Source organism: Dermacentor silvarum, chromosome 5 (assembly GCF_013339745.2).
Source record: "Dermacentor silvarum isolate Dsil-2018 chromosome 5, BIME_Dsil_1.4, whole genome shotgun sequence".
In the NCBI taxonomy this organism is placed as follows: domain Eukaryota; kingdom Metazoa; phylum Arthropoda; class Arachnida; order Ixodida; family Ixodidae; genus Dermacentor; species Dermacentor silvarum.
Window position 1 is genome coordinate 142080488 of NC_051158.1, and position 26816 is coordinate 142107303.

The 26816-nt window shown below is 45.1% G+C and overlaps 2 protein-coding genes across 2 annotated transcripts; one reads left to right on the top strand and one right to left on the bottom strand.

Annotated features, from left to right (window-relative positions):
- The first annotated feature begins 17282 nt into the window (after positions 1-17282).
- Positions 17283-18068, top strand: LOC119454464 (uncharacterized). The gene has a single exon (XM_037716388.1). The coding sequence runs from the start codon at positions 17304-17306 to the stop codon at positions 18066-18068; it is 765 nt and encodes a 254-aa protein (XP_037572316.1). The 5' UTR covers positions 17283-17303.
- A 3033-nt stretch (positions 18069-21101) lies between these two features.
- On the bottom strand, positions 21102-25999 carry LOC125945782 (uncharacterized). Its single transcript, XM_049668072.1, has 5 exons — positions 25912-25999; positions 24002-24568; positions 23171-23429; positions 21827-22009; positions 21102-21105 (listed from the first exon to the last, which is right to left on the bottom strand). The coding sequence occupies exons 1-5, from the start codon at positions 25964-25966 to the stop codon at positions 21102-21104; spliced, it is 1068 nt and encodes a 355-aa protein (XP_049524029.1). The 5' UTR covers positions 25967-25999.
- Positions 26000-26816: the final 817 nt, after the last annotated feature.

Genomic DNA, 26816 nt, shown 5'->3' on the forward strand with positions numbered 1-26816 from the left:
GGAGACCGGCACTCGATGACGCTGTATGGCCCGTGATACTTGGCCGCAAACTTGGGAGTGAGGCCAGGAGAGTTGAATGGTTGGCTAAGCCAGACGAGGGATCCAACGGTAAAACTCTGCACATGCTGATCGTTGTCGCGACGATCTTTCTGGAGGGCTTGGCTGTCGGACGTGAACGAACGGGCCCGCTGACGACACTCTTCTGCATACTGTGCGACGTCAGAAATCGAACTCAATTCGGAATCGTCAGGGCGGTACGGTAATATTGTGTCAATTGTAGAGGAGGGTTCACGACCATATAAAAGAGAAAAAAATGGTGAAAAGCCTGTCGTACTGTGTCGCGGTATTATAAGTGTAAGTCATGAAGAGGGAACGACGTCCCAATTGGAGTGGTCAGAATCGATGTACATCGAGGGCATATCTCCCAGCGTGCGGTTGAAACGTTCCGTGAGGCCATTGGTTTGAGGGTGGTAGGCAGTAGATGTGCGATGAACAATACGGCACTAGCGGAGAAGCTCTTGTATGACGTTGGACAGAAACACACGGCCTCTGTCGCTAAGCAGTTCCCGTGGTGCACCATGACGCAGTATGAAATGGCGCAAAATGAAGAAAGTGACGTCACGAGCACCAGCCGCAGGGAGTGGAGCTGTTTCTGCGTATCGCGTGAGATGGTCGGCCGCGACAATTGTCTAGCGATTGCCAGCAACAGAGCACAGAAGCGGTTCATAAAGGTCGATTCCAATGCGTTCAAAAGGGCGAGCAGGACATGGTAAATGCTGCAGCTGACCAGGTGTATGGCGAAACGTCTTCCGTTGTTGGCATGCGAAACAGGACCGAACATATTCACGGACAAATGCGTACATCCCACGCAAATAGTAGAGTTGGCGCAGCCGCTGATACGTTTTCACCCTGCCCGCATGGGCATGTTGCGGATCAGCACAGAAATATGCACACACATCGGTTCGCAAGGGCTTGGGTATGACTAGCAGCCATTTACGTCCATCAGCCTAGTAGTCACGGTGGTATAAAAGCGCATCGCGTATTGCTAAATGCATGGCTTGGCGACGAAGGACACGGGTTCGGCTAGAGGATGAAGAGGCACAGATAACTTTCAAGAGGGATGCGATCCACGGGTCCTTGCGCTGTTGCGAAGGCATGTCTGTGATGGTGAGAGCATCCAGGAAAAAGGCGGCTGCTGAAGTTCGGCCTTCGTCGGATTGCACGGTTGATCGAGAAAGCGCATCCGCGTCAGAATGCTTGCGCCCGGATCGGTAAACAACGCGAATGACGAATTCGTGTATACCAAGAGGCCAACGACCGCGGCGATCAGGGGGATCTTTTAGGGGAGCCAACCAGCAGAGCGCGTGATGGTCGATTGCAACGTCGAACGGCCTGCCATACAAATGGGGGCAAAATTTTTGTAACGTCCATATAATCGCGAGTCACTCATTTTCGGTGACGGAACAATTTAATTTCGCCTTGGTGAGGGCGCAGCTTGCATATGCCATGACATAATCAGGGAAGCCGGGCTTGCGCTGCTCGAAGACTGCACCAAGATCGATGTCACTGGTGTCTGTATGTATTTCGGTTAGCGCATCAGGGTCGTAATGGCGTAGCACGGGTGGCGAAGTAAGCAGGCGGCGCAGTGTCGCAAAGGCGACGTCGCAGGCCGGTGTCCAGTGGGAAAGGTCGGTGGGGCCGGCGAGGAGATTCTTAAGCGGTGCTAGGATTGAGGTGAAATTGCGGACGAAGCGACGAACATTGGAGGCCAAGCCGACAAAGCTTCGAAGCTCTTTGATTGTACATAGCTTCGGAAACTCAGCAACAGCACGGAGTTTTTCCGAGTCAGGGAGAATTCCATCTTTGGAGACGGCGTGGCCGTTGATGGTGAGACGGCGAGCCACAAAGTGACATTTCTTCAGGTTGAGTTGAAGGCGTGCATTTTTGTAAGGCAGCGGAGAATTGTGCGTAACCGAGCGAGATGTGAGGCGAAATTCGGGGAGAACACAACGAAGTCATCGAGATAGCAATGACATATCTTCCATGTCAGACCGCGTAAGAGTCCATCCATCATCTGCTCAAATGTTTCGGGCGCATTACAAAGCCCCAAAAGGCATCACTGTAAATTCATACAGGCCATCCGGTGTGACGATCACCATCTTTGAACTATCACACTCCGCCATAGGTACCTGCCAATATCCCGATCGCAAGCCGAGGGAAGAAAAGGATTCGGCACCTTCAAGGCAAACGAGTGTGAAGATAAACGTCCTTGCGAGTAATCTTGTTGAGGCGCCGGTAGTCCACACAGAATCTGATAAATGGATGGATGGATGGAAAAACTTTAGTATGGTCCATTGGGTCGTGCTGGTTTCCTAGCCCGAAGCAGGCCGCTCCCACGTTGGGACCAAAAGGCCTAGCCTATTGGCCGCTTCGCGGACCCCGTTGGACTGTCCATAGCTGTTCATCTAGTGTGAGACTGCGCAGAGCATGCATCCCACCGCTCTTCAGTGTTGTCCTGATAGAGCCATCTTTCTTTTTGACAAGTACAACAGGAGAGGACAAGGGGCTGCAAGAATGCGTGATGACTCCGCGCTGAATTATGTCGTCCACTTGTTCTGTAATGACACGACGATCCGCAGGTGACACATTGTAGGGGCGCTGTCGCAAAGGAGCGTGAGTCCCAATGTCAGTCGTGTGAAGAACTGCATTAGTTCAGCCTAGTGACGCTTCCGGTAAATTAAGCGAAGTGCGGAACTCGTGTAGAAGCGCAAGAAGCTGCGTCCGTTCAGCCGGAGTGAGGTCGCTGTCGATGGAACGGCGAAAAGTATCTGAGGGCCCGGCGTCGGACATAAGGTGAGGCGTCACGGCGTCCAGATGATGGTTTTTCTCAGGCTCGGAGAGATGGAGGGACGCGATAAAATCCGCGTCAACAGGCTTCATGCGGCCACGCGTTGCATTACGGTACAAAGCAGAGGGCCTGAGCTGTGGTTGCAGACAAGTGGTCCGGGATTATCCTGATGAAGCGCGCGGATGGCAAATGGCAGTGACGTATTGTGGCGGCGACGAAATATGGTAAATGGCGTGAGCTGAATGGTGGCATCGGGAACGGCGGCACAGGAAACGGGAACATGGACGGCTTTGTGAGGTGGCAGGTCAGTATCGGCGGTGACGACAAGCTTGCTATCACCAGGAGCGGGCAGACGGGCGGAAGGCATCTCGCAAAATACAGAGAGCTCTACCTGAGCACGAGCACAGTCGATAACAGCATCGTTACGCGAAAGAAAATCCCACCCAAGGATCAGATCATAAAAACACGAAGCCAGCATTAGAAACTCAACGCTGTAGATTTCGTCTTGTATGAGCACCCTGGCGGTACACGCTGCAACGGGTTGAATATGTTGTGCGCTAGCAGTACGGAAAGAAAACCCTGAAGGTGGCGTCTCACTTTACGGATGGAGCGGCAAAACTTATGGCTCATTGCGGAAATAGCGGCACCAGTGCAACTAGCGTGAAAGTTCGTACACCATCAATAAACACATCAATAACATTGGTCGGGGACAAGCGAGGACATAGACAGGTGGACGACGAAGCAGCTCGTGCATAAGAAGCTGCGGCAGTAACTTTTGCACCTCCAGATCACTTGACCGGCGACGCAAAGGCGAAAGAGAACGGCGATGCTGTTAGGGTGATCCAAGAGAAACGAAAAGTTGGACATCGGAAGTCTGCGGACCATCGCGGGCGTATGCTTCAGGTTCTTGTTCAGGCTGTGTGCAATGAGGAGGTCGGAAGCAGTAAGCCGGATATCTCGGTGCCCTCCGGGTAACCGCGAAACGCCAGAGACAGAAGCGGACAACATGACAAGCGTAGCAGATCGGTCGATTGTCTGCAGTGCGCCAAGGATTTGCGTACTGCGGCTGTACCCCGAAAAGCGGCGTCAGTGCCTGTTGAACTGGTGGTTGAGGGGTTGATACCAACAGGTGATGTAGCTTCATGACGGCATCCGCATACGTCAGTGGCGCGGCGACCGGAGTCGGCGGAGAGGCAGACGACACCGCAAATGATAGCGGCGGGGCGACAGGAGTCGATTGGCAGGCAGACGGCAACGCCTCGGTGACCTGCTCCTGTATCACCTGTCAGGTGCCAGGAGTCAGATAGTGCGTAGGCGCTTGCGTGGCTGGGAATAACGAAAGCTGTCGAGCAACTTCCTCGCGCACAAGCTCCTTGATCTGGGCCAGGAGCGCCGTGTGGTCGCCGCTGATGGTCAACGCGGCGAGGGAACCTTGTGTTGCCGTCTGCCGCCGAGCTAAGACGCGTTGCTTACTCAGTTCGTCGAAGCTCTGGCACAGGCTAACTACTTCAGACACGGTGCACGGGTCCTTAGCCAGCAACGTCTGAAAGGCATCGTCGTCTATGCCTTTCATGATGTGCCTAGCTCAGTCATGGAAGGATTCACGCGCTTGCACAAGTCAATGACGTCTTCGATATAGCTCATGAAGTTTGCGTCCTGCTGCTGCGCCCGCCCAGTACACGCTGTTCAGGGCGAAGATTGCGCACTACGGGGTGACCGAACACTTCCGCGAAGGTCGTCTTGAAAGTAGTCCTAGTGGCGAAGTCCGACTCATGGCCGCGAAACCAGAGGTTCGCGAATTCTGTTAGGTAGAGCAGGACGGTGCGAAGTTTCGCATCGTCGTCCCACTTGTGCGCGCTCATCCTTTCAAACGACGACAACCAATCTTCTACGTCATGGCCATCGGTGCCGCTAAAGAAAGCGCAATCGCCCTGGCGCAGCACGCTTCACTCGATGACCGACGGAGATGGGGCTGCGACTTGCTGGCTGGCGTCATCAGGCCTTCTCGGAGCCGCGTTGGGCAACGTGAGGCTTCGAAGCTCCAGGTCTGAGGAGGGTACCCAGCACCTCCACCACTTTGATTAGGGGATTTATTAACAGTAAGCGACAGGCGAAAAACCAACGCAGCTCCAGGGCAACAACGGTCTCGGCGCCAACAGCTCGTGATCTGTGTTCGCGTCCTACATCGATGATAACGACCCTCTACTGCTTGCTTCCCGTTGTTCTTCATTACGAAAACATAGTTTTAGAGCGCCGGAATAATAAATATTGACTGGATTACTAAGCTGCTGTTGCTCTTCTATGAAGACTTTCAACAGTTAAATTAGGCGCTCCCATTTATAAAAAAAAAACGCAGCAATTCCACTCTGAATGTGGGCTACCAGCGGAGCTGCTCTTCTCCAGTACCGCACTACACGCGGCCTCCCCACAATAGCACACGCAACATACTAATTGCTCATTCGATAACGCAGATAACGCTGCGACAAAATTCTCTTGACGCTGGCGCGCCCTAGGCACTTTTGTCGCCTATAGCGTATTCCCCAAATTATGAATATGCTCTGTAAAGCGTAACACAAGAAACACGTGTATTTTGACGATTAGACCATGCAGTACAGGTTCAGCATACGGCATCTTGCGTTTTCTGTATACAGGAAGCACCTGTATTTTAACGGTTAAACTGTACAGTGCAGATTCAGCATGGAGTTTTCCGTTGTGTGAATACGGGAAGAACGTGTATATTAACGGTTGAACCGCATAGAACAGATTCAGCATACAGATTCTTCCGCTTTCTAAATAGGAAAACACTGGTATTTTGTATTACGATCTCTATTTTACGGCTGCCCGTTCTACGGTAATTACCATTCTTTATTTACGGAAAAGTGTTTGGTTGCCATTTGACGTAAGCAGATTTTGACCAGCAGATTTTGACGTAAAACCAGAACACTTTCTTTCACAGTAGCAGTCCTAGGTTGGCGAGGGCAGAGGTGAGTCGTTGCGGTGAACTGTTGCCTACTTGCTTGAAATATCTGCATTGCTAATAACAATAAAATATTTGCTTTCTTCGTCATCTCATAATAAGAAAAAGAGATCAGCAAATACGGTCTTCATTATAATTTAATAGATCGTAAACCGCGAGCTAGAAATACGTTACCTGTTTGGGCTCATACACGAAAGCCGTATTAAATAGTAACAATCTTAAGATGGGGAGGAGGACCCGCGTAATGGCTGGAATGCCTTGTTCCTTCTTTTTTATGGAAGGAACTCGTTTTTACCCTTGAAGCGAGGACGGCACGAAGGCCAATTCGCTCGCTGCTGCCGCCGCGCCTTCTCACTCAAGCGTTTCGACAGCGAGTTTCCGCCGTCATCGAGCGAGATGTGTTCACGTTTACTTGTGAACGCGAGCACGCTTGTTAATTTAGATAGTAAGCGAATATTTACAAGCTTATACGGGCGATAAATCTACTATCCTTAGTTCATATATTTGTCTACGAATTTGCTATCGCAATCGATAGCAAATCGCACCTATGCTAGGTACACCTATGCTAGGGACTATGTATTGTATCGCACCTATGCTAGGGACTATGTATTGTATTTGTATTGTAAATAAATCTGTTCTCCTCCTTTGCAAAATATTTCTGGGTCTATGTCTACACTAACATGTCTGCATAAATGTATAGCAGGCTTTCAGGTCAAGTGCGCAGATGAAGTGGACATTCCGGTAAAGTGTACTTCAGGTGATAGAAGAAAAACGTAGGTTCTTATTATCTGCGTAGAGTGGCCGCGGTTGATATAATGAAGGCGGAGGCAATCAACTATAGTAAACGATACCTAAATCCGTATTCTATCTCTTCTTCGAGATAATTAGTTATGCTAGCGTGCATCATATTTGACCTCCTGGCAATCAGATCTTACATCTTACATTGCCTGACGCTTAGAACAATAGCGTCATGTGGACTAAATATAGCGCGGGGTAATTATTACTGTCGTCACGGCATTGTTATGTTCCACTAAAAATAGTTTCAGCATATATAATGCTCATCTTCAGCACAGACGATTTATTAGAGGCATGAGCATAGAGTGACACTCTTGTTTCTTGCGCAGCACATTCGGTTCACCTGCTGAGACCACCGGGGACGAAATTCAGAAAAAAAAAGTAGTAGAGTACAAAATTCAAGGATTTCATTATAGAGATACCAGAGCATAAGTTTAGTTACAGGTTGAGTTACTGAAGTGTCTGGTATAATTAGAAATGATTAGAAATCGCTCATTACCGTACAACAAAGCACAGAATCGTAGGATTTGAGACTCGCCAAAAGGTATATGTAATCTGGTAGCGTAGCTTCCATAGAAGCCCACATGTCAAGAAAATGGCGGCTCCTTGCAACCGTCGCCATCAACGTATCGGGGAGACAACTAACAGCAAAAATTAAACAATATATATATAAGTGACGCCACAACCGGAAATGGCATTGACGTCAAGATTTTATGCTGCTTGGCGCGAATGTTTGAATTTCTTCTGCGTCCGGCATTTAGACCGCTACGCTAGCAGCTATATTTATTTTGAGGCTGAGGCGAGCATGCAACTCGCCTCAGCTGAAGCATCAACGTGTTAATGTGATCATAATTAGGCTGTTATTGAAGATAATTGCTGCAGTATGTTCCTTAGGAAGGTGAGTGAATAGGATGGAAACAAATGACAGTGCCACAGAGGTTTCAAAACCAACTTCACATTTATTCATAGAGAATAATGCAGCCAATATACCAGACCAAACAAAACAAATGTTGAATGGATGGAAAGTAATGGCCAGCACACAGTCGTAATGTATGGCAACATAGGCAAAACGTTTTTACAGAATAATTCGCAATTCCATGCGGCACCATCTATATTCTTGTTCAAAAGTTATCAGACAAGATAACACTGCCCCACTTTCGCCAATAAATGTCTTGCGCTAAGCCACGCAAACTTGAAGTGAAGCGCATGCCACACTTTAAACAAACACGCAAAGAAATAAAAAAAGGAAAAAAAAATTGAACTCGGATGAAAACACCGCGTTCAAGTAGCAATGCCATTCCGCACGACATAATAGCTGGCTTGCATAGTCTCACCAAGTCTTGCACGAAAACCACTGGTTGTTAGGGTTCACCAAGAACTGAATTGTGAAAGAGAAATTGTGAAATGAATTGTGAAAGAGAAACAAAATTAACATTTGTGGTTTTAGTACAGCAAAAATATTTGAAACGAAATATTTACTCGTATGACAGATTCTGATGAAAAATTTTCGAACATTTTTTTCTTCATATCATTCCTCGTTTCAGTGTCGCATTCCAGCGTAAATACTATGCAAAACCACTTGTGTCATTCTATGTGTGCCCGGTAAAGAACTCGAGATGGTCACAAAATCTAGATATTTCCATCACAGCGTCCCTCAAAATCCACTGCACTTTCGAGACGCTGAGCATCTCAATATACATTTTTAACCATGCCTTGATTCCTTTCTTCCCTTCGTTCTAATAACCTCACCATCACTGCAGCTATCGGCACGCTTGCTAGTGGCCACGTCAGTTGCGCTTGGCAGGTGGAGAGCTGAAAATGAGATAGCATGTGCAAAGCAATGAAGCTTCCGATATTTGCAATACAGCTACGTTCGGCTCAGGTAGGCTCACTTCAGAGTGTTAATCTTTTTTCGCTGAATTATTGTCATTTTTGCTCAGTAATGTTCATGACTATGACTTCTACCATCATTATTTAGTGTTTCCTTCACTTAGTACCCACGTCAGAACCCATTTCCGTGGCTTTTCAGTGTTAAACTTTTTTCGCTGAGTCATTGTCACTTTTGCTCTGTCATTCTCATGGCTATTAGTTCTACCAGCATGCTTTAGTGTTTCCTTCACTTAGTGCCCAGGTCCGTATTCTATCCAGTGGTTTTGGGGTGTTAATCTTTTTTCGCTGGGTCAATTCCGTTTTTGCTGAGTCATGTTCATGACTATGGCGTCTACCAGCATCCTTTAGTGTTTCATTCCCTTAGTACCCATGTCCGAACCCATTTCAGTTGTTTTTGAGCGTTAATCTTTTTCGCTAGGTCATTGTCATGACCTACATGACACGCATGCCTTGACTTTCATGTCATGACCTATCAATTATGCTCGTCATACACTCCTGTCATACTATTTCAATTTTGGTACTTACCAAGTTAACGAAACGACCTTGAGAGCAAGGCGGCTGTTTCATGACCTATGTGACACGCATGTCATGACATTCATTTCATGACATATCATTTATGTTCGTCACATATTCTTGTCATAGTATGCAAATTTGGGTACATACCAAGTTAACGGAATGATCATGAGAGTACAAAGACCTACGCGGCTGGATAGATAGATTCTGTCAAAGTAGCAAATGTTCTTCAAGAAATGCTTCGCATTTTAAAGTAAGCGCAACAACAGTGCATTTTTACGGCTAGTTTGATTACATATATCTCCAAACTTAATTGAATATCTCCCAACAATATCTACCAACAATATTAGGAAGAAGACAAAGATAATGTTCAACAGCTTTGCAAGGGAACGAGAATTCAGGATTACTAGTCAGCCTCTAGAATCTGTAAATGAGTACGTTTATCTAGGTCAATGACACTCATGGGACCCTAATCATGAGAATGAAATTTACAGAAGAATAAAATTGGGTTGGAGTGTATACGGCAGGCATTGCCTATTCTTGACTGTAGCTTATTGAAAAAAAAAGTGCACAATCATTGCATTCTACCGGTGGTAACGATATGGGGCAGAAGCTTGAAGGTTAACTAAGAAGCTCGAAAACAAGTTAAGGACCACCCAAAGAGCGATGGAACGAAAAAATAATGTCGCAGCTTCACCCGAAAGACGAAGCATCAATTGCGATGGATAATAAGTACAAAGCTATACGGAGCTACAGTAGGTTTATCGGCTGCAAAAACCTGGACACATTCGCTTACTAACTTAATCAGCAAGCACGGTGTCAGCGCGCAAAAAGCAAACATGAATAGAACACACTCGATGACCGCAGACGACCACTGTCAAAACGCTGGCGTGCGCAAGCGGGACGGTAACCGCAAGCGAAGGTTCGTGCGGTCTATCGCTTCAACTAAAACTGAGCGGCGAATGCACAGCGCGTACGAAGAGCCGTGTAGGGATCGCCTTCAACATACTGTGCGTGCTACCACGCCTCGACTGCTCTAGGCGCGCAAAGTACAATGGGAGATTGAGTCGCCAGTTCTCCTTGCGCCCGGGCTCAACATACGCATTTAGTGATGATAATGATGATGATAAGTGGTTCTTGAGGGAAAGGGAAAGGTTGGCGCTATCTTCTGCAGCCCTTGAGGGAATTTAGTGCCGCAGCTAAACGTCGCCTGCCCTCCTTTCCTCCCGCACCCACACGGCCTATCGCACGACGGAAGACATCGCGTTCGCTCTCCGCCATGCGTGCGCTTTCCGTGAAAACGCGCGTCCCGAGCACTTTCACTCGCACATACAGCATACGGCGCGCGGTGATTTTATCGCCCTTGGACTTTATACGGAACCCCACGGCGACGCCAACAGCAGAAATCCGCCTAGAGTGTCCGTATAATTGCTATAGCAATAAAATGTTAGGCCTAACAATAAAATACAAGAAGAGAGGTGTGGATGGATCAGAGAGCAAACGGGGATAGCCGATATCCTAATTGACATTAGGAGAAAAAAATGGGCTGGGCAGGCCATGTAATGCGTAGGATGGATGACCGGTGGACCAATAGAGTTACAGATTGGATACCAAGAGAAGGGAAGCGCAGTCGAGGACGGCAGAAAACAAGGTGGAGTGATGAAGTTAGAAGATTTGCAGGCACAAGTTGGAATAACCTAGTGCAAGATAGGGGTAATTGGAAATCGCAAGGAGAAGCCTTCATCCTGCGGTGAACATAAATATAGGCAGATGATGATGATGATATCCAAACTTGTGTCATATTTTAAATTCATTCCAAGTGTAAACGCCTGACAAGCTCACCGACTACAATTCGTAAAAAACTGTGTCGTGAAGTAATTAACTAAGAAGATAATAGGTGTGTTTTGATTCCTCGTGCTAATAACGTCCGCCTCTTCGAATAACCCAGCTCAATGATAAGAAGTATGATACCTGCCTCAGGCGATTTTTAAAAAATTCGTAATGATTAATTTTGAGCACCCTGTGTATATGACTGTGCGGATAGCTGTATTCGTGAACGAAATTACGCAAACGCAGATAACGCCTCGTTTTCTAGTAGTTTGTATGCAATCGATGACTGCGAGTTGTCGCAGTGTTGCACAGTCGACACGAAACTATGGTCCCTAGAATATTGGCTACTCTGCCGTCCGCCAACGGGAGCGAAGACTGTTTCCGAATGACGATGGCGATGGCGCTGCGAGCAGTCCTCATGTTAGGGTGCCTCGATGCGCTCGCTCGCCTCCGCTCCGTGCGCGCATCGAGGCACTCTATCCTCATGCTAGGGCGCGACGCTCGGCCGCCCGGCTGCGTGCTGGCGAAGCGCGCTCGTGTTCGGCGTTGTTTAGCCATTCCTTTCCTTTTATGATTTTCTGTCGCCGGGTGCTTGTGCCGCATTAGAGCAATATTTGTTACTGGTGTTATGAGATGTTTTAGCTGCGTAACGTGGCATTCATTCGCGATGACTTTTTTGCTGAGCCGCATCACAAGCATGCCTGGGGAGTGGGGATACGACTCTTCTACCTTGCTCGCCGACTGCCTCAAAGCCAAATGAAAATAAAACGATGACAGCTTTGTTTGGAGAAACATTTTTTAGTTAGCACAAGCAATAATGAAATACTGCAAAGCGGTTTCCTCAGAACACAAAGCGACTGCGCAGCCTTGAATAGGTTGAGCCCTGAATTTATTCATTCATGCAATACTACCAGCTGCCCTTTGGCAGTTATGGCCGGAGTTCTTGAAAGGTGGAAAAAAAAAGGGCATGAGGTGCAGGTGTGCCATTGACATAGTAAAGGGCTAAAAAAAATCAAACGCAAGCTCGTTCAAAACCTATACAAGACAAACAGAAATCACTTCCAGTTAAGCGTGAGCAAAACAGCAAAAACAAATTATAAAGATAAGAATGAAGAACCTTTAGAAAACAGTGTAAACAAATTACAGCACACAACAACCAATGAATTGGCAAGATGTTTGTGAATAAGAAGACAAAATATAGAAAAAGACAATGACAAGGCCGCTGAGCTTGCGTCTCAGATGTGATGCAATTCGTGAAATGCAGTTATTTGCATCTTCTCATTTTCAAATGTTTTAGCTTTTCTTTCTTTGCTGTCCTCTCATTATTGAGAGACTTTGTGAAAAACCGGAGACGTAGATGATTGTAAAACTTCACTATCTCACAAGTGATTTGCTGCCCATGTTCAGGACAGGCTAGTGCAGGAAAATGTACCTGAGCAAGAAATTCAGTAAAGTCGAGAATGCTTTTCTTATGCAGTCGATTTAAACTGAAAACTGCAGTGAAACTGTCTTCAAGTATAGTAATAATTCTAAGAGGGCCTGAGGGGTACAGCAAGCCTTCATTGTCAAACTGCGATGTGAAAGCTGAAGCTTCGCTGTTAGCTATAGCTGTTTGCTTTTCAACTGTCAGCAACAGCGTACATTCCTTACATAAGGTCTTCTTTAAAATCTTCCTTGCTACATAATATACGAGCTTATCATGGCTTCTTGCAGTCACAAGAGCAATGCGGTCTGACAAAATGCTTCTGTGCAAAACGCAGTATTCTAGTGCACTTTCGGCACCGCCAAACTTTCTTGCATCAATCAATTCGTCCCGTATTGCAATCTGATTTTCTGGTTCCACCTTGGGTACAGAAACCAGTGCAGTGATAAGTTCTACAGCACAGTTTCCTGATTTAGATGGTTTTGCAAGGTTATAGAATGCAAGTGAATTGATTATAAGTAAAAACTGTGCAGCAGTAGGGTGATCGTTAGTTCCAGAAGATTGCCTGACAATGCCAAACAAATTTCCAAGTTTGTCCTGGCTCAAACATGCAGTAAGTATGTACTTGAAGCCAATGCTACTGAGGTGTGAAAGCAAGTTCGGCGTGGTTTCGATTGTCACTCGAATGCCAAGCGGACCACCTAAGCACACGCTCAACGTAAAGGCACATTACCACTGGCGATCGCGATCAGACGCGCGACTGATCCCGTCGCAAAACGAAGTTAGTAGCCACCCTAACGAAATTGTTTGACCGTCGCTTAGGTTGACAAGCGAGGACTTTCGGCCAACCGCACTAGCCATACACTGCCATGTACTGCTCGCTCGAGCGAAGAGCGTAGCAGTAGGACTGCTCGCAGCGCCCTCTGCGCTTTCATTCAGGAAGCGTCCTGCCCTCTACATACCGCGCGGCGCGCGTACGGCAGACTAGCCAATATTCTAGGGACCATAACGAAACCGAGCAGCCGTTCAGACGCGTTCGAACGGACCTCAGAAATCCTGCCGCTGAATGATATTATCGCACCAACAACAAAGCTGCGGTGATTCGTGCGCTTCCACTTTCCCTGCTGTACTAAAAATAATTTAAAGGTTCTGAAGCTCAAATACAACCATTTTTGCATTTGCCAGGTACCCACACCGAGATCGTTCGCTTCAACCGAAGGTTAAGCCTACAGTACCCGCCGAGTTCGTCTACACTCTATCGGCCCGTCTGGGCAGAGGAATCAACAAGTCTAACGAGGATAAATCACTCTGTAGTTCACCTTTCCCATCGGTGTTTTTAAACAGACCATTCTTTCGTGTGTACAGTGTTAGCACAAGCGATGAGTGCCGATATGACGTGTTATAAACGTACCTATAGACGATTTGCAGCAGCCGGTTTGTGCAACTGAAATCAGATGGCGCCACCGGAGCGCCGCGCGTGTTCGACATCTCTGGCCTTGGGCGCGAACACGAAACTACCATTGCTCAGTCGCGAAAGCGTAGCCAGCGGCGTTTAATAAGCGCAGATTGTCAAACGTCGAACAATATTCTGCTCTATGTAGCGATTAAGAGGGAAAACGTGTGCTGTGGTCGGATGCAAGAACTGTGATGGCGACATTAAGGAGTGGAACACGTCGGTGTGTGAAATACACGCGCCACAGCTGCATCAAGACTGTCCGTGCCCGAGGCCGTTTTCTATGCACCGATTTCCTCAAGGAGAGAAGAACAAGCTAACTCGACAATGCTGGATAGCGAACCTGCAAAGAAAGAACTTCAATCCAGGCACATCGGCAAGAGTAAGTGGTAGATCATAGTACCGAATAAGCGAACGCGCTCGGCTTGCGGAATAGTGTATAAACTTTTCCCATCTTGCGCTTGCTGTACATTAAGGTCACAGTGCGGTATTTTCGTGGCAGAACACAAGCATTAGCGATATCGTATTGGAACAGTCACCTCCTATCTGTCATGTTTATCGTTCAGCGAAATTACACGCCACGTGCGTGATATATATGCGCCGGGATCGGTGCCAAGGCGTACTAGTTATCGCGGTGAGAACTCCTGCAGTTAAGATTGGAAAAGTGCTATCTGAATCGGATTTTTAAATCATTAAGCTTGACGAATTCCTGCCTGCGCGTCTGATTTTAGATATGTTGGTTTCGCTGCTGTATCGGAGGCACGGTGTGATCAGAACGTAGACCTGGCGTTGTCGTTGTTTCTGGCCAGCAACAGGTGCGCGAAAGCTAGCTGTATTGGCGCTGTAGGACAATATTATTGTTTCAAACAAGGATAGAAGCGTTGGTTGCGTGTTTATCGTAAAGTGATATACAATAATGTCACAATTTCGTGATGTCAAGAGAAGCCATGAAAATAAAAGTAAATAATTTCAAACTCACTAGTTTGACATTATTTGATTAGCTGCGTTTTAAAGTAGTGGTAACTACAAATCAACTGTTTGCTTCTGCCTTGTGTCTTTCAGGGTTCCCCCAAAGCGCATGCTGAATATATATATTATTTACTTTAATTTTCATAGCCTCTCTTGACATCGCGAAATTGTGACATTATTTGACACTATGAAATTATGACATTATTTGTGATTATGGAAAAGACATTGGCAGCACATTGCTATTGCCTTTTTTATCACATTTGTGGCAGTTTGCAATAAGAACTGCATGCGTTACCCATGTGCGTGCTTTTTATTTATGTGGACTCCTTTATTCTTATGTTCAAATAAAAGCAAACCATTGTAAATATTACATGAATCACCCTTTTCTTTCAGGTATGTTCTATTCACTTTGTTGATGGGCGTCCAACCAAGGACTATCCCTACCCAACACTGCAGCTTGGAACGCAGGTGAGTCCGGTGCGTCTTTATCTGAGCTTCTGTCAGTGTGTGTAACGTGTCCTTAATTTTTCTTTTAGAAGACCCATCACAAGGGGAGAAGAAAAGTTACACGACATACTACCCCATCTCAGCTAGAAGGCAGCTTCCAGTACTGTGCACCATCCGCTGGCCGCAGCCCACAGCACTCCAGGGCTGATGAGCCAAATCACGACCATTCTGCGGCATCAGCAGATCACGACATAGATGACAGCCTCCCTGCTGCAAACAACCTAAGACCTGGCATTGCCACATATCAGCGGCACCTAAGGTATGTTGCTAAACACTCCTTTTTAGACGAAATGCATGGATGCGGCATTTTCACCAGTCAAGTAGTTTAGCAATATAGCCATAGGAATCCGTTCACTTACTAGAATCGAATCTGAGGAATTCAAGCATTACCATTCTAATGCTGCCAGGCTGCAAAGCTCTACACTACAGGTAACAGGTAAAACAACAAATAGCCATGTTATCAATTAATGCAGTGACGGTCACCCCTGATCTCTTAGCCCTAATAATTATTCCTCCATATATGTTCACACAATAATAAGCCCTCACAAATTACAACGTGCTCATTGCTACAGCATAGCTGTTTCAATCTGCTTCCCGTCAACTGCTGAGGATAGAATGCCCGATACGTGCATGGATAATAAACAGCCTGAAAGTATTTTAGCGAGTACAATTTAAACTGATTTACACTGCTGTGTCGTGGTATGTGTTCCATACAAACCAATTTCATTGGCACATGTGTAGTGCCTAGGGTCAGAACTCGGGAAGTAAGTATGGTTTTATTTTATACAACACTTCAGTTTTCTTTCTTTGCTGTTATTATTGGTTGTAATGAAATGGGAGCTTCACAGGTGACCATTACTAGCTTAAAAATGCTGGCGGTTTCTCTATTTTTGTAAGAAATAGACAGCACTAAATGTGCCTACATGCTAGCTTGTTCAGTGTATTGCAATGCAGCTCTCATTTCAATTATCATTACCGTAAAGGCCCAAAATCATTAAATAATGGAAGCGCATACTTATGTAGAATACCAGAGGACAGGCTTTTTTTAAACATAACTATTACAAACAGAAATGTCCCCAAGTTATCTCAAGTACTCAAGGAAAAAAAGATCATTGGCAATCTGCTAGGAAGAAAGAAATAATTATTCAATGAAAAAAATACACATCCGCCCAGCTGTAAGAAATTGGTACAAAGAAAAGCCATATGGCTTCCTGGACAGCCCAAAAGCTTTACAAGTGAGGAAGAATTTGTTACTGTACAGGACCAGTGCCTTTTTGAGATAGATGCTCTACCTTCTGAGCTAACCAGGCAGTTAACTGATTCCATTGTGTAGCCGAATCGATCAGACAGTTGTATCAGAGCCAAAGGTTTGACCAAATGAGTGTGTAGAAACCAACTACAATGATGTGGTACAGTGGCTGTCTTAGAAAGGTAATGACCCTACTTTTGAGTCCTGAAGCAGGATACTTTCTAGACTACAGTTTGAGAAATTGCAACAATGTGACGGATGTCACGATTACCATTCATTAACCACTTCTCTCCTCAGAGTAGGTACACCATATTCGTTTATCTAGTTCTAATGTCAAGACAAACAAGAAAAACCTACCCTTCTTTTACAGTTTTGCTCTCAAAGTATCTATGTTTTGAATTTGTTATCATATTTTCTCATGCATGATTTTCTGCATTTGCCCCTGCAATAGTACACGATGCCTCAGTCTGGCTTTTAGAAGTTAAAGTGTGAACAATGTAATACACAGCTGTAGCATGTATGCCTCTTTTTGTTTTGTTTATCAGGGCCAACGAAGGTGCCTTGGTTTCGTCAAAGTGTGTAGCCTGTGGCTGCAGTTGCAAGGCCACCAGGAAAGTGGATAAGGGTGTCCAAGTTCAGCCGGAGAGGAACCAGGACCACACATATCATGCAGATGTAGAGCTGCATCTAGAGCATCAGTTTTGTACGCAACACAGTGCCAGCCAGACCGAATTCACTGTTTATGCAAGTCTGGCACCATATTCTTTCCGTTTTTTTACTGGGCTCTCAAAAAATGTGTTTGATGAGCTAGCAAGGGCTCTCAACTCAGTCGTGAAATCCCCATTTGCCATGGTCTTCGAAGATCAGCTGCAGTTAACACTGATGCGACTGAAGTTGGGGCTTTTACTTTTCGACCTAAGCTTTCGATTTTGTATCTCAACATCGGCAGTGAGCAGAATTTTTTGCTTCATTGTGTCAGAGCTGGCAAAATTTGCTCGCAAGTACCTTGTTTTCTGGCTGCCCAGAGACGTGATTCAGCAAACCCTTCCTGAGAGCTTCGCAGATTTTCGGTCAGCTACCTGCATAATTGATTGCTTCGAGCTGTTCATTGAGAGGCCAGGCAACCTGCTTCGAAGAAGCAGGACATACAGTCAGTATAAATCACATAACACAGCCAAAGTTCTCCATGTGATTGCACCAAATGGCTTTATTATGTTTATGTCCAAGGCCTATGGCGGACGAGCAAGCGATCGCTTTATCACTTCAGACAGTGGCTTTTTGAAAATGCTCACGCCTGGCGACGAAATTCTCGCTGACCGAGGATTCACTGTAAATGACCTTCTTCCGCACGGTGTAAAACTGTCATTGCCAAGTTTTTTGAAAGGGCGGCCGCAAATGAGTTGTCAGGATGTTGTGGCATCGCGACGTTTGGCTAGGCTGAGAGTTCACGTGGAGCGTTCCATAAGACGGCTGAAGTGTTTTCGTATTCTAAAGCAGTTTCCATGCAGTATCTTTGCTAAGAGGCCCTTGGTAGATGACGTACTGCTTGCCATAGCTGGTCTGTGCAACCTTCAGCCACTTCTGATCAAAAACCCAGTTGAAAGTCATCTGTGAAGCTGGTGCCCATTCTGCATCTCCTCTTTGAGTAACGCGAAGACTTGCGATGCTTAAGTCAAACTAAAAGGAAAATACTTTTTTGAGACCAGAAGGTTTCGTTTTGGAGATCAGCATTACTCCATCCAAGCTTAAGTCATTTTTCTCATCACACGTGTGCGGCACTGTGCACATTTTGTTTACTTTTGCAAATGTCTATGTCGAGAGCACATTCTAGTCATGTTTATATGGCATTTCTTTACCTTTGCAAGTACTGTACCAAGCACATTCTAGTCAGCATTGCCGAAGCCAAGGTTGAGCCATTTTTCTCATCACATGTGTGCAGCACTGTGCACATTTTATGTTTATTTTTGCAAATGTCTATGTCGGGAGCACATTCTAGTCATGTTTATATGGCATTTCTTTACCAAGCACATTCTAGTCAGCATTGCCGAAGCCAAGGTTGAGCCATTTTTCTCATCACATGTATGCAGCACTGAGCACATTTTATGTTTATTTTTGCAAATGTCTATGTCGGGAGCACATTCTAGTCATGTTTATATGGCATTTCTTTACCAAGCACATTCTAGTGAGCATTGCCGAAGCCAAGGTTGAGCCATTTTTCTCATCACATGTATGCAGCACTGTGCACATTTTATGTTTATTTTTGCAAATGTCTATGTCGGGAGCACATTCTAGTCATGTTTATATGGCATTTCTTTACCTTTGCAAGTACTGTACCAAGCACATTCTAGTCAGCATTGCCGAAGCCAAGGTTGAGCCATTTTTCTCATCACATGTATGCAGCACTGTGCACATTTTATGTTTATTTTTGCAAATGTCTATGTCGGGAGCACATTCTAGTCATGTTTATATGGCATTTCTTTACCTTTGCAAGTACTGTACCAAGCACATTCTAGTCAGCATTGCCGAAGCCAAGGTTGAGCCATTTTTCTCATCACATGTGTGCAGCACTGTGCACATTTTATGTTTATTTTTGCAAATGTCTATGTTGGGAGCACATTCTAGTCATGTTTATATGGCATTTCTTTACCAAGCACATTCTAGTCAGCATTGCCGAAGCCAAGGTTGAGCCATTTTTCTCATCACATGTGTGCAGCACTGTGCACATTTTATGATTATTTTTGCAAATGTCTATGTCGAGAGCACATTCTAGTCATGTTTACACGGCATTTCTTTACCTTTGCAAGTACTGTAACAAGCACATTCTAGCATTGCTGAAGCCAAGGTTAAGTCATTTTTCTCTTCATATGTATTCTAGAATAGTTAATTGTTGGGCTAGTTGGTTCTGCATAACTGAACAAGTAACTCAGCGCTAATATAAAAGACAGAAACAAGAAAGGGACAAACAAGGACAAGCGCTACTCACAACTGTTTGGACAGTTGTTCAAACAGTTGTGAGTAGCGTTTGTCCTTGTTTGTCCCTTTCTTGTTTCTGACTTTTATATTTGCGCTGAGTTACTTGTTCAGTTTCTCTTCATAAGATAGCAAGTATTGGCATGTAGCACATGTACAGCACATGTATGGCTTTTAAAAGCTGGCTGACTACCTCGCACACTTAATACTAAGTGAAGACTCGTTACACTTCCTTCCTAAAATCAGCCTCCATACTTTAGTATTAATTTATTTCTTTAACAGAGTTATATTGAATTATTATTGATTCTGTGTAGTGATCTTGACTTATTGCATAGTATGTAGTCAGTAACTTAGATTTTCCTTTCCCTGCTCGCCTGTTTCACCAAATTACGTACCCAACTGTGCTGTTGCTGCTGGGTGAAAGGGGATGAAGGGCCACTCACTTTGTACAATCTGTGTATATTTGTGTGCAATAAGAACCAACACAAAATGTGCCGCACTGATTGATTCATTCATGGAAACATGTTTATTAGTATACCTACATTTCGCCCATTTGGGGATTACAGTAGAGGGGGATTGCATAATGAAGACACGAAGTATGCACCTCATACATGAGTGAGCATCAGAGAAAAGAAAAAAAAAGGTGTACAATTAGCACAGTCAGCAGAATCAGCATATCAAAGAAAAAGCGGTAACTATGCAAATCAATGACTGGTAAAGACACATAAAGGGAATGTGAAATCTATTCTACAGGTACCGAACCAAACAAATTGAGAACACAATAAAAACACTGGCAAGCTGCTAAGTGAAAATGCAACATACACTGACTATGGCATGTAAAAATCGCATAGGTAACATTTGCATGCGAAGCAGATGAAAACAAAAGATCTATAGGCTAAACTGCAATCCATAAATTGCAAAGCAAATCTGAAAATGTGTTTCCGATACTGCCTGCGCAATGTCAGTGGGCAGCGAATTCCACAGTAATAGTGCACGGAAAAAGATTGCTCGTATGTAGCTGTGCATGCGAAAGTATTTTATCTTGAAGGGGTGGTCATTGCGTTTTCACAAGTTGGTGGCTGCAGATATTTATTTTTATCGAGGACTGATCGAATCAGTAAAACATTTCTAAGAATGTGACGCGAAAATGTTTTTGACATGCGGTGGGCTCATTCCTATACAGGCTACGTTTAATGTCGGTAATGCTGCTTGGAATGGAATATTTTCCAGTCACGAAATGTGCTGCACGATTTTGGATAGCTTCGAGTCTCTTAATTGGTATTTGGGTATGGGGGTCAGATATAGTACACGTGTATTCCAGAATAGGGCGAACGTCGGTAAAGTAAGGAAACTGTCTCACCATAAGCGGTGCGTGCTTAAAATTTATTTTAATAACATTAGGAGTTCGCCCTCCCCTAAGTGTGATGTCATGAATGTGTCATTCCAGGTTAGAGTTGACGAAAAAATCACACAGTACTACATTTTATTCACTTCGATGACTTGGTTTAAGAAAATAAGTGTGATGTGGTACGCATCTGCCAGTAAACCTGTTATGTTTACATTTGCTAATGTTTAAGGGCATCTTCCAATTTTGTCACCAGGAAAAAAATTAAATCAAGATCGTTTTGAAATGTTGGCTGGGCCAAGTGATCAGCACATTCCCAATATAAATCACAATCATCTGCGTAAAGCATAGTTTTAGATGTGATACTCATACCTATGTCAGTTATATCCTCCCAAGGCCTCTTGTACAATGCATTGCACGCTGCCTTCAACTTTTTTTCAAAATTCACTCGGAAGTAATTCTGCAATATATTCACTCTGGGCATGAAGCACGGTGCATGTGTAACTGTAAAGAAGTGGTTTACTCATACACTTCTCATCCACTATCAAAAAGTTTGACACTAAATTGATCTAGACCTCTGTGTCGTCCCAGATGGCGCAAAGCGACCTTGAAGTGTGTTTCAAAATCACTGAGATTGCGTGAAAGTACTGGACGCGACAGCAGCATGGCAGTGTACTACACGTAGTTTCATCTTCACCTCTGCATTTACGCAATGAAATGCAGTTTTTAACATAGCAAGCATGAGGGGATAGTTAGGAGATAAACTTAGCTAGTTGATTTAGAATCAACCATGGCTGGGAGCAAGTGCATAAAATAAATGTCCTCCAGTTTGGGGATTATTTCATTAAGATAATCGGCATCATAGGGCACCTCTATGACATGAGCTTCAGTGGGTGCCCACACAACAAAATCGCACAGTTTCTTTTGGCAACAATACAGTTGCAGTTGAACTTGTAAATAGTACCGGTTTTTTCCTGTCTTGCTTAAAATGAGCCTGCTGTCCTGATATTTGACATCGTACTTTCCACTCATAAAAAGTGCTTTGAGACTACCGTACTTGTGGAGGGTCTGAGGTGCTGGACATTTGATTTCAATAATTTTGTCGGAGTCTAGTATCACTCCATCAGGGCTTGCACCCAGCCACGACGTTGATGGCCGCACAAGGCCATGCTCGACGACATCGCATGTCTTAGTCCTCTTGTACCAGGCGCGGGCCACTGGTTCGTTCTCTCGTCCATAACTGCGTGAAAAATAACACCATGGGCACATTTCTTTTGCACAAACCGTTACTAGATACAATTGCAGAAGCAAAACAAGGAAAGCAGTTTATTTAAAGAGAGGCATAGAAACTTGATGAAGAGTAAAGTCTAAAGATCATTATGATGTAGCATAAAGTGTAAGGATTTTCAATTTAGTTAAAATACCATGCAAGTATCAGATGCAAGAAGAAAGCTTCACGCACAGAGAATAAAAAGACACTGCGACACATTTGCACTGTCAGTGTTAACATGCATTCTCTTAATTGAATCATATTCTCTTAATCGGTATGCAACGTGAGTTTCACTCACATGGCATTGTAAAGTAAGTTCATGGCCTCTACACAGCAGTATTAAGTGTGTTCAACACTGCGCCAACAATAAACATATTAAGCCATGCAGAGACTTGCTTCTCTTAGTGTTTGCTTCTTCCGGTATTAGCACCATGGAAGGCACTGTGCACCTGTTGGTTCGTGATCTTGGGATGCAAACAACTGTAGCACAATATAAGAATACGGCCACAAGAACAGACGAACGACACACACAACCACTTTAAATAGCCACTGTCGGAAGTTGGTGTTTGTGTCTGTCAGCGGTTCTATGCGTCGAGATTATGTTGCACTACAGTTCTACCAATTTCAACAACATACTTATTTTCCAGACCGGCGCCAAAAAGGCACATATGAGGGACAGGGTGCCAGAACAGCTGGTGCATTTGGAAAAGGTTGGCAGGCTGCTGCATGGTACTCTGAAACCCATACTGAAGCAGACATTACGAAAAACGTTGCTGGTGGCCTTTCGTTTATACATGCCTCATTAGGGCCTACTGAAAGGCTGGTTAACCTCAAGCCTATGTCCGATGCCTTTGTATGCTGTGACAGCCTGCGAACTCCTTGCCTTAACTGCCTCTTGCGAACTGAATTATTCAAAACGTATGAGAAATGAGACGAGAAAACAACTCGGGTAAATTGTTCGTAATATATTGCCACAAGACAGACATTAAACAAGAAATGGGAGTGACAAGACAGATGGCAGGATCTCCAGTTTACACCAGCATGCCAGAATGACTGGACTGAGATGAAGCTTCAAAAGACAAGAGTGTGATAACTGGAAAATATGCAATTTGTTGAAATTAACTATCTTACCGCGTGCTTGTGCTGCCACGAAATGTAGGATGGATTCGTCGCTCAACCCACTTCTCAGGGTGTGCCTTTATTGGGATGCTCCTCGCCTCGCTGGCTATAATCCTAAGCGATCTTTCCTGAAACCACTCTATGCTTCCTTGGGAATATTCAGACACTTTCTTTGCCTGTTCAGCCGACAGAAGGATGTACTTTTTGTAAAAGTTCCTGCACGGTGTGCACAACAGCTGGCTGCTATGGGGACCATGCTCTTCCTGGGAAGCTGCACACAGATGTAGAGGTGCATAGAGATATATGCTGGGACATAATATAGGCTGTGAAGTTTTCACCTCGAAAACTGGGATGTGCGTTTAGTAAATATATATATTTCAGATGTAGAATGACATGCCACTGATAAACGGATCTATTAAAGATAAAGAATAAAGCTTGAATTCACCAACAGATTACTACAGTCACTTTGAGAAAGGTTATATAATGGCCTGAGCAGTAGCATGTGAGATGGAATGGTTCCTTTCTTCAAAATGAATACTTGTCGAAATGTCTGACAAGACAGCAGTAGTAAGGGAAGTTCCCTCATCCGTCTCGGCTGCATAGCACTTTGACGCTCTAGGCTAGTTCGCATTCACTACTGTAAATGTTAATATGTGAATAAAGAAAAAGTAATGTCGAAGAGCAATGCATGTATACTTGCAAACATAAGAAAAATTATGTGCACACATCCATTTTCTTTTAGAAGCATGCTAACTCGGGTACATTCTTTGAAAGACAACATATTCAGACGTGTTTGTAATTATAACAGGTAATTGTAACAAAAAAACTCGTCTGCTTTCTTACATGCATCGATGCTTGCGCCTCTTGCAACTTGTTTTGGGGGCTTCAGGACACTGCAGAGCAATGTACCCTTCAGTTGATCCAGGTTTAGGGTGCATTCATCAAAATTCCTTTCCATCTCCTCTCTGGTCAGGAACTGCAGGGGACATGACGACTTGCTCCTGTGGCTGTAGACATTTTCCATGGTCCCTGGTGTCACATTTTTCATTGTAGAAGCATTCCATACGCAGGTTTTGTCAGTGCATGATGAGCCAGTGAGACCTTTGTTAGTCGCCTCAACCACCTTCATAAGTAAGGCACAAACATGACTGCACCTGAAGCTCTGTCCTGCCTTGCAGTTGCAGCTTGCAGAGAAGCTGGGGCGAAAACTGATCTGTGTGCTGTAAAACCGGCTCCCTGTCTGTGTTGACCTGATGTCAGCCTTTATGCTGCAGATGCCATCCTTGGATTGACACAAAGCTTTCCCAACATTGCCACTGTCAAAAAGGTTGATGCCCTCTGCAAACCCCCTGTAGTTCTGTGCAGGCTTCCCATCTTGGTCGATTGCCTTGACCATGTAGTCGTAGACAACTGAAATAGGGGAGAAACATTTGTATGTACAGCGGTAATAAAAGAAATGGCAATGAAAGAAAGCCGATTTTTTTATTTACTCCTCAAGACATCTGCAGATGTTTAAAAGAACTAAAATAACACGATAGATACAGTCTGATATTAAGCTGATCGTTTGGATTTATAAATTATCGTTCTGCAGTTTCGATAATTAATACATATTTGATTACTCAGCTGGTGTTATTCTCCTATGAAGAGTTTGAAAAGTTGAACCGGGAGCTCTCATTTATAAAACGCTTGAGTTACAGCCAAAGTTGTGCCCCTGTCATATGGCCACTTTCGATCGCGATCGAGCCTCGATCCGGCTCGGACTTTCAATTGCGATCGAAAATGATCGCTACTACACAGTCGAAGGATCAGGATCGTGTTGTTTGGGCTCTAACGCTTTAAGTGTAACAAAGTCCGAAGCAAATAATAAACGTGCCTAACAGGCAGTAAAGGTACAAATCAAATTTCAGAAAAATAGCTTTTACATTCGTTATTTTAGGTAAACGACGTGCCACGTCCGCCGATTCCGATCGTCTGCAAATTTCAGAACTACGTGCATGGCGTCGATGCAGCACACAGAGGTTTTCAAAATTATACGTACATAAAAACCTTTTTTTTGCACTGTCGTTAAAACGGCCTTATTATTTCTTCGGATCTCTTTCTTTCTCGTGGTAACTCGTTTTCTGTCACACTGAGCTAGAAGCTGCTTACGTCGGTCTCCGATCGAAATCAGACACTTCGATTACGATATGCCGATCACGACCGACTGGATTCGGATCGAGGCTCAATTGCGATCGAACGCGCCCGTGTGACAGGGGTTTTACTATGAAACAACACTCGTTCGGTGGCATTCAGTTAGTACATCCAACAAACACAATCTGCAGCTCTGAAGTCAACTACGCGAAACTATTGCGTACCCGCCGCATTGGTGAATTCTGCAGAGATCAGTGCACCAGTTTCGAGGCAAACGCTTACCTTAACGTATGTGGGAAGCTAAAATACCAGCGAGCGAGATGTCAACACACAAGCGGACACGGATTTTTCACTCGGCGCTCAAGCATACACATTCGAGGCCGTCAAGCAAAGCGCGAGAGGCTGGGCAACCACTTCAAACAGCTCAGATCGTCGCTTAAGTACACCGCACTAACCACAAAAAGAAAAAGAACTAGTGAACTGACGTGAACGCCCTACAAGAAGCCTCCATGAGCTCGAATCGCTCGGCGCGAACGAGCGACGCACATGCACGATGATCGAGTGCCAGAGCGCTCCGGCGCGAGCACATACAACGTTAAAATGACAAAAAATGGTTCACTTACATGATCGTTGAACCATGGGCCAGAGCTTTGTGTCGTCGATCCAGCCGCTGTCCATCGGTGGTCCCGAAACAACGCCGCTTGCCCCACCGTCGCCCTTGAATACAGCAGTACAGCTACTGCGCTGGCCTTCAACCCAAGGCCAGTAATGCCGGCGCAATCACGTGATCAAACATGGCCGCGCCCGTGCGCCGCTGCTCAAAACCGTCTATATGTGCGGTCGCCGAAGGCTGTCAGCCGCATTAACCGACCGCTTCTCTTACGGAGATATGTGCCTAAACATACGTGTCGATTGAAAAGCCTTGTCGAGCTATGAAAATGTTGCATTACCTTTGCGCGAAGAATACGAAACGACTGTCAAAATCGGCAGTGACGGCCCGTACAACATTCCGGGTCGGCGGTTCATTTAAGGCTTTTTTCGTAGTTATTATACCAATCGCAAAAGCAAATCAGTGTTGCAGCACTTCCAGGCATACTATGCAATACGGACAATAACTTTTTCGTTCTGATAGAGGCGTAAGTTTTAGTTGAAGGCGATATCGCATCTACCATGTCTGTGCGAGACGTCTGTGCAAAGCTACAACTGTGTCTGCGCGTTGACATGGCAAAATATGAATTGGTAATCATGAATCGGCGTGGCGTAGATGTAAGATACTGAGATTGGGATCTGTAGGCCGGAGGTTCCAATCCTCGTGAATGCTTTTTTGTTTTACTTTCGTTTTCTTTTTTATTGCATTTCAACGTTCTCTGTTTCTTTCTGTATTCGAGAAAATATATACGGTAGCCAGGCACCACGTATTTCTTGCTCTAGAGCTGCATTTCGCACAATTACCTCGCGCCCAGCGCCTCCCAGTATGCCGCGCCTTGCCACCGTCCCAGCATCCCGCGCCCGACACTGGGCCCATAAT

What these genes read in the sequence shown, in the direction of transcription:
- LOC119454464 (XM_037716388.1), top strand. Translation starts at nt 17,304, where the DNA reads ATGGTCTTCGAAGATCAGCTGCAGTTAACACTGATGCGACTGAAGTTG.
- LOC125945782 (XM_049668072.1), bottom strand. Translation starts at nt 25,966, where the DNA reads ATGGACAGCGGCTGGATCGACGACACAAAGCTCTGGCCCATGGTTCAA. An exon ending in AGGCGCAAGCATCGATGCAT is followed by an intron (nt 23,430 to 24,001) that starts GTAAGAAAGCAG and finishes ATCTGTGTGCAG; the next exon opens with CTTCCCAGGAAGAGCATGGT. An exon ending in CGTGGCAGCACAAGCACGCG is followed by an intron (nt 22,010 to 23,170) that starts GTAAGATAGTTA and finishes TTTTTCACGCAG; the next exon opens with TTATGGACGAGAGAACGAAC.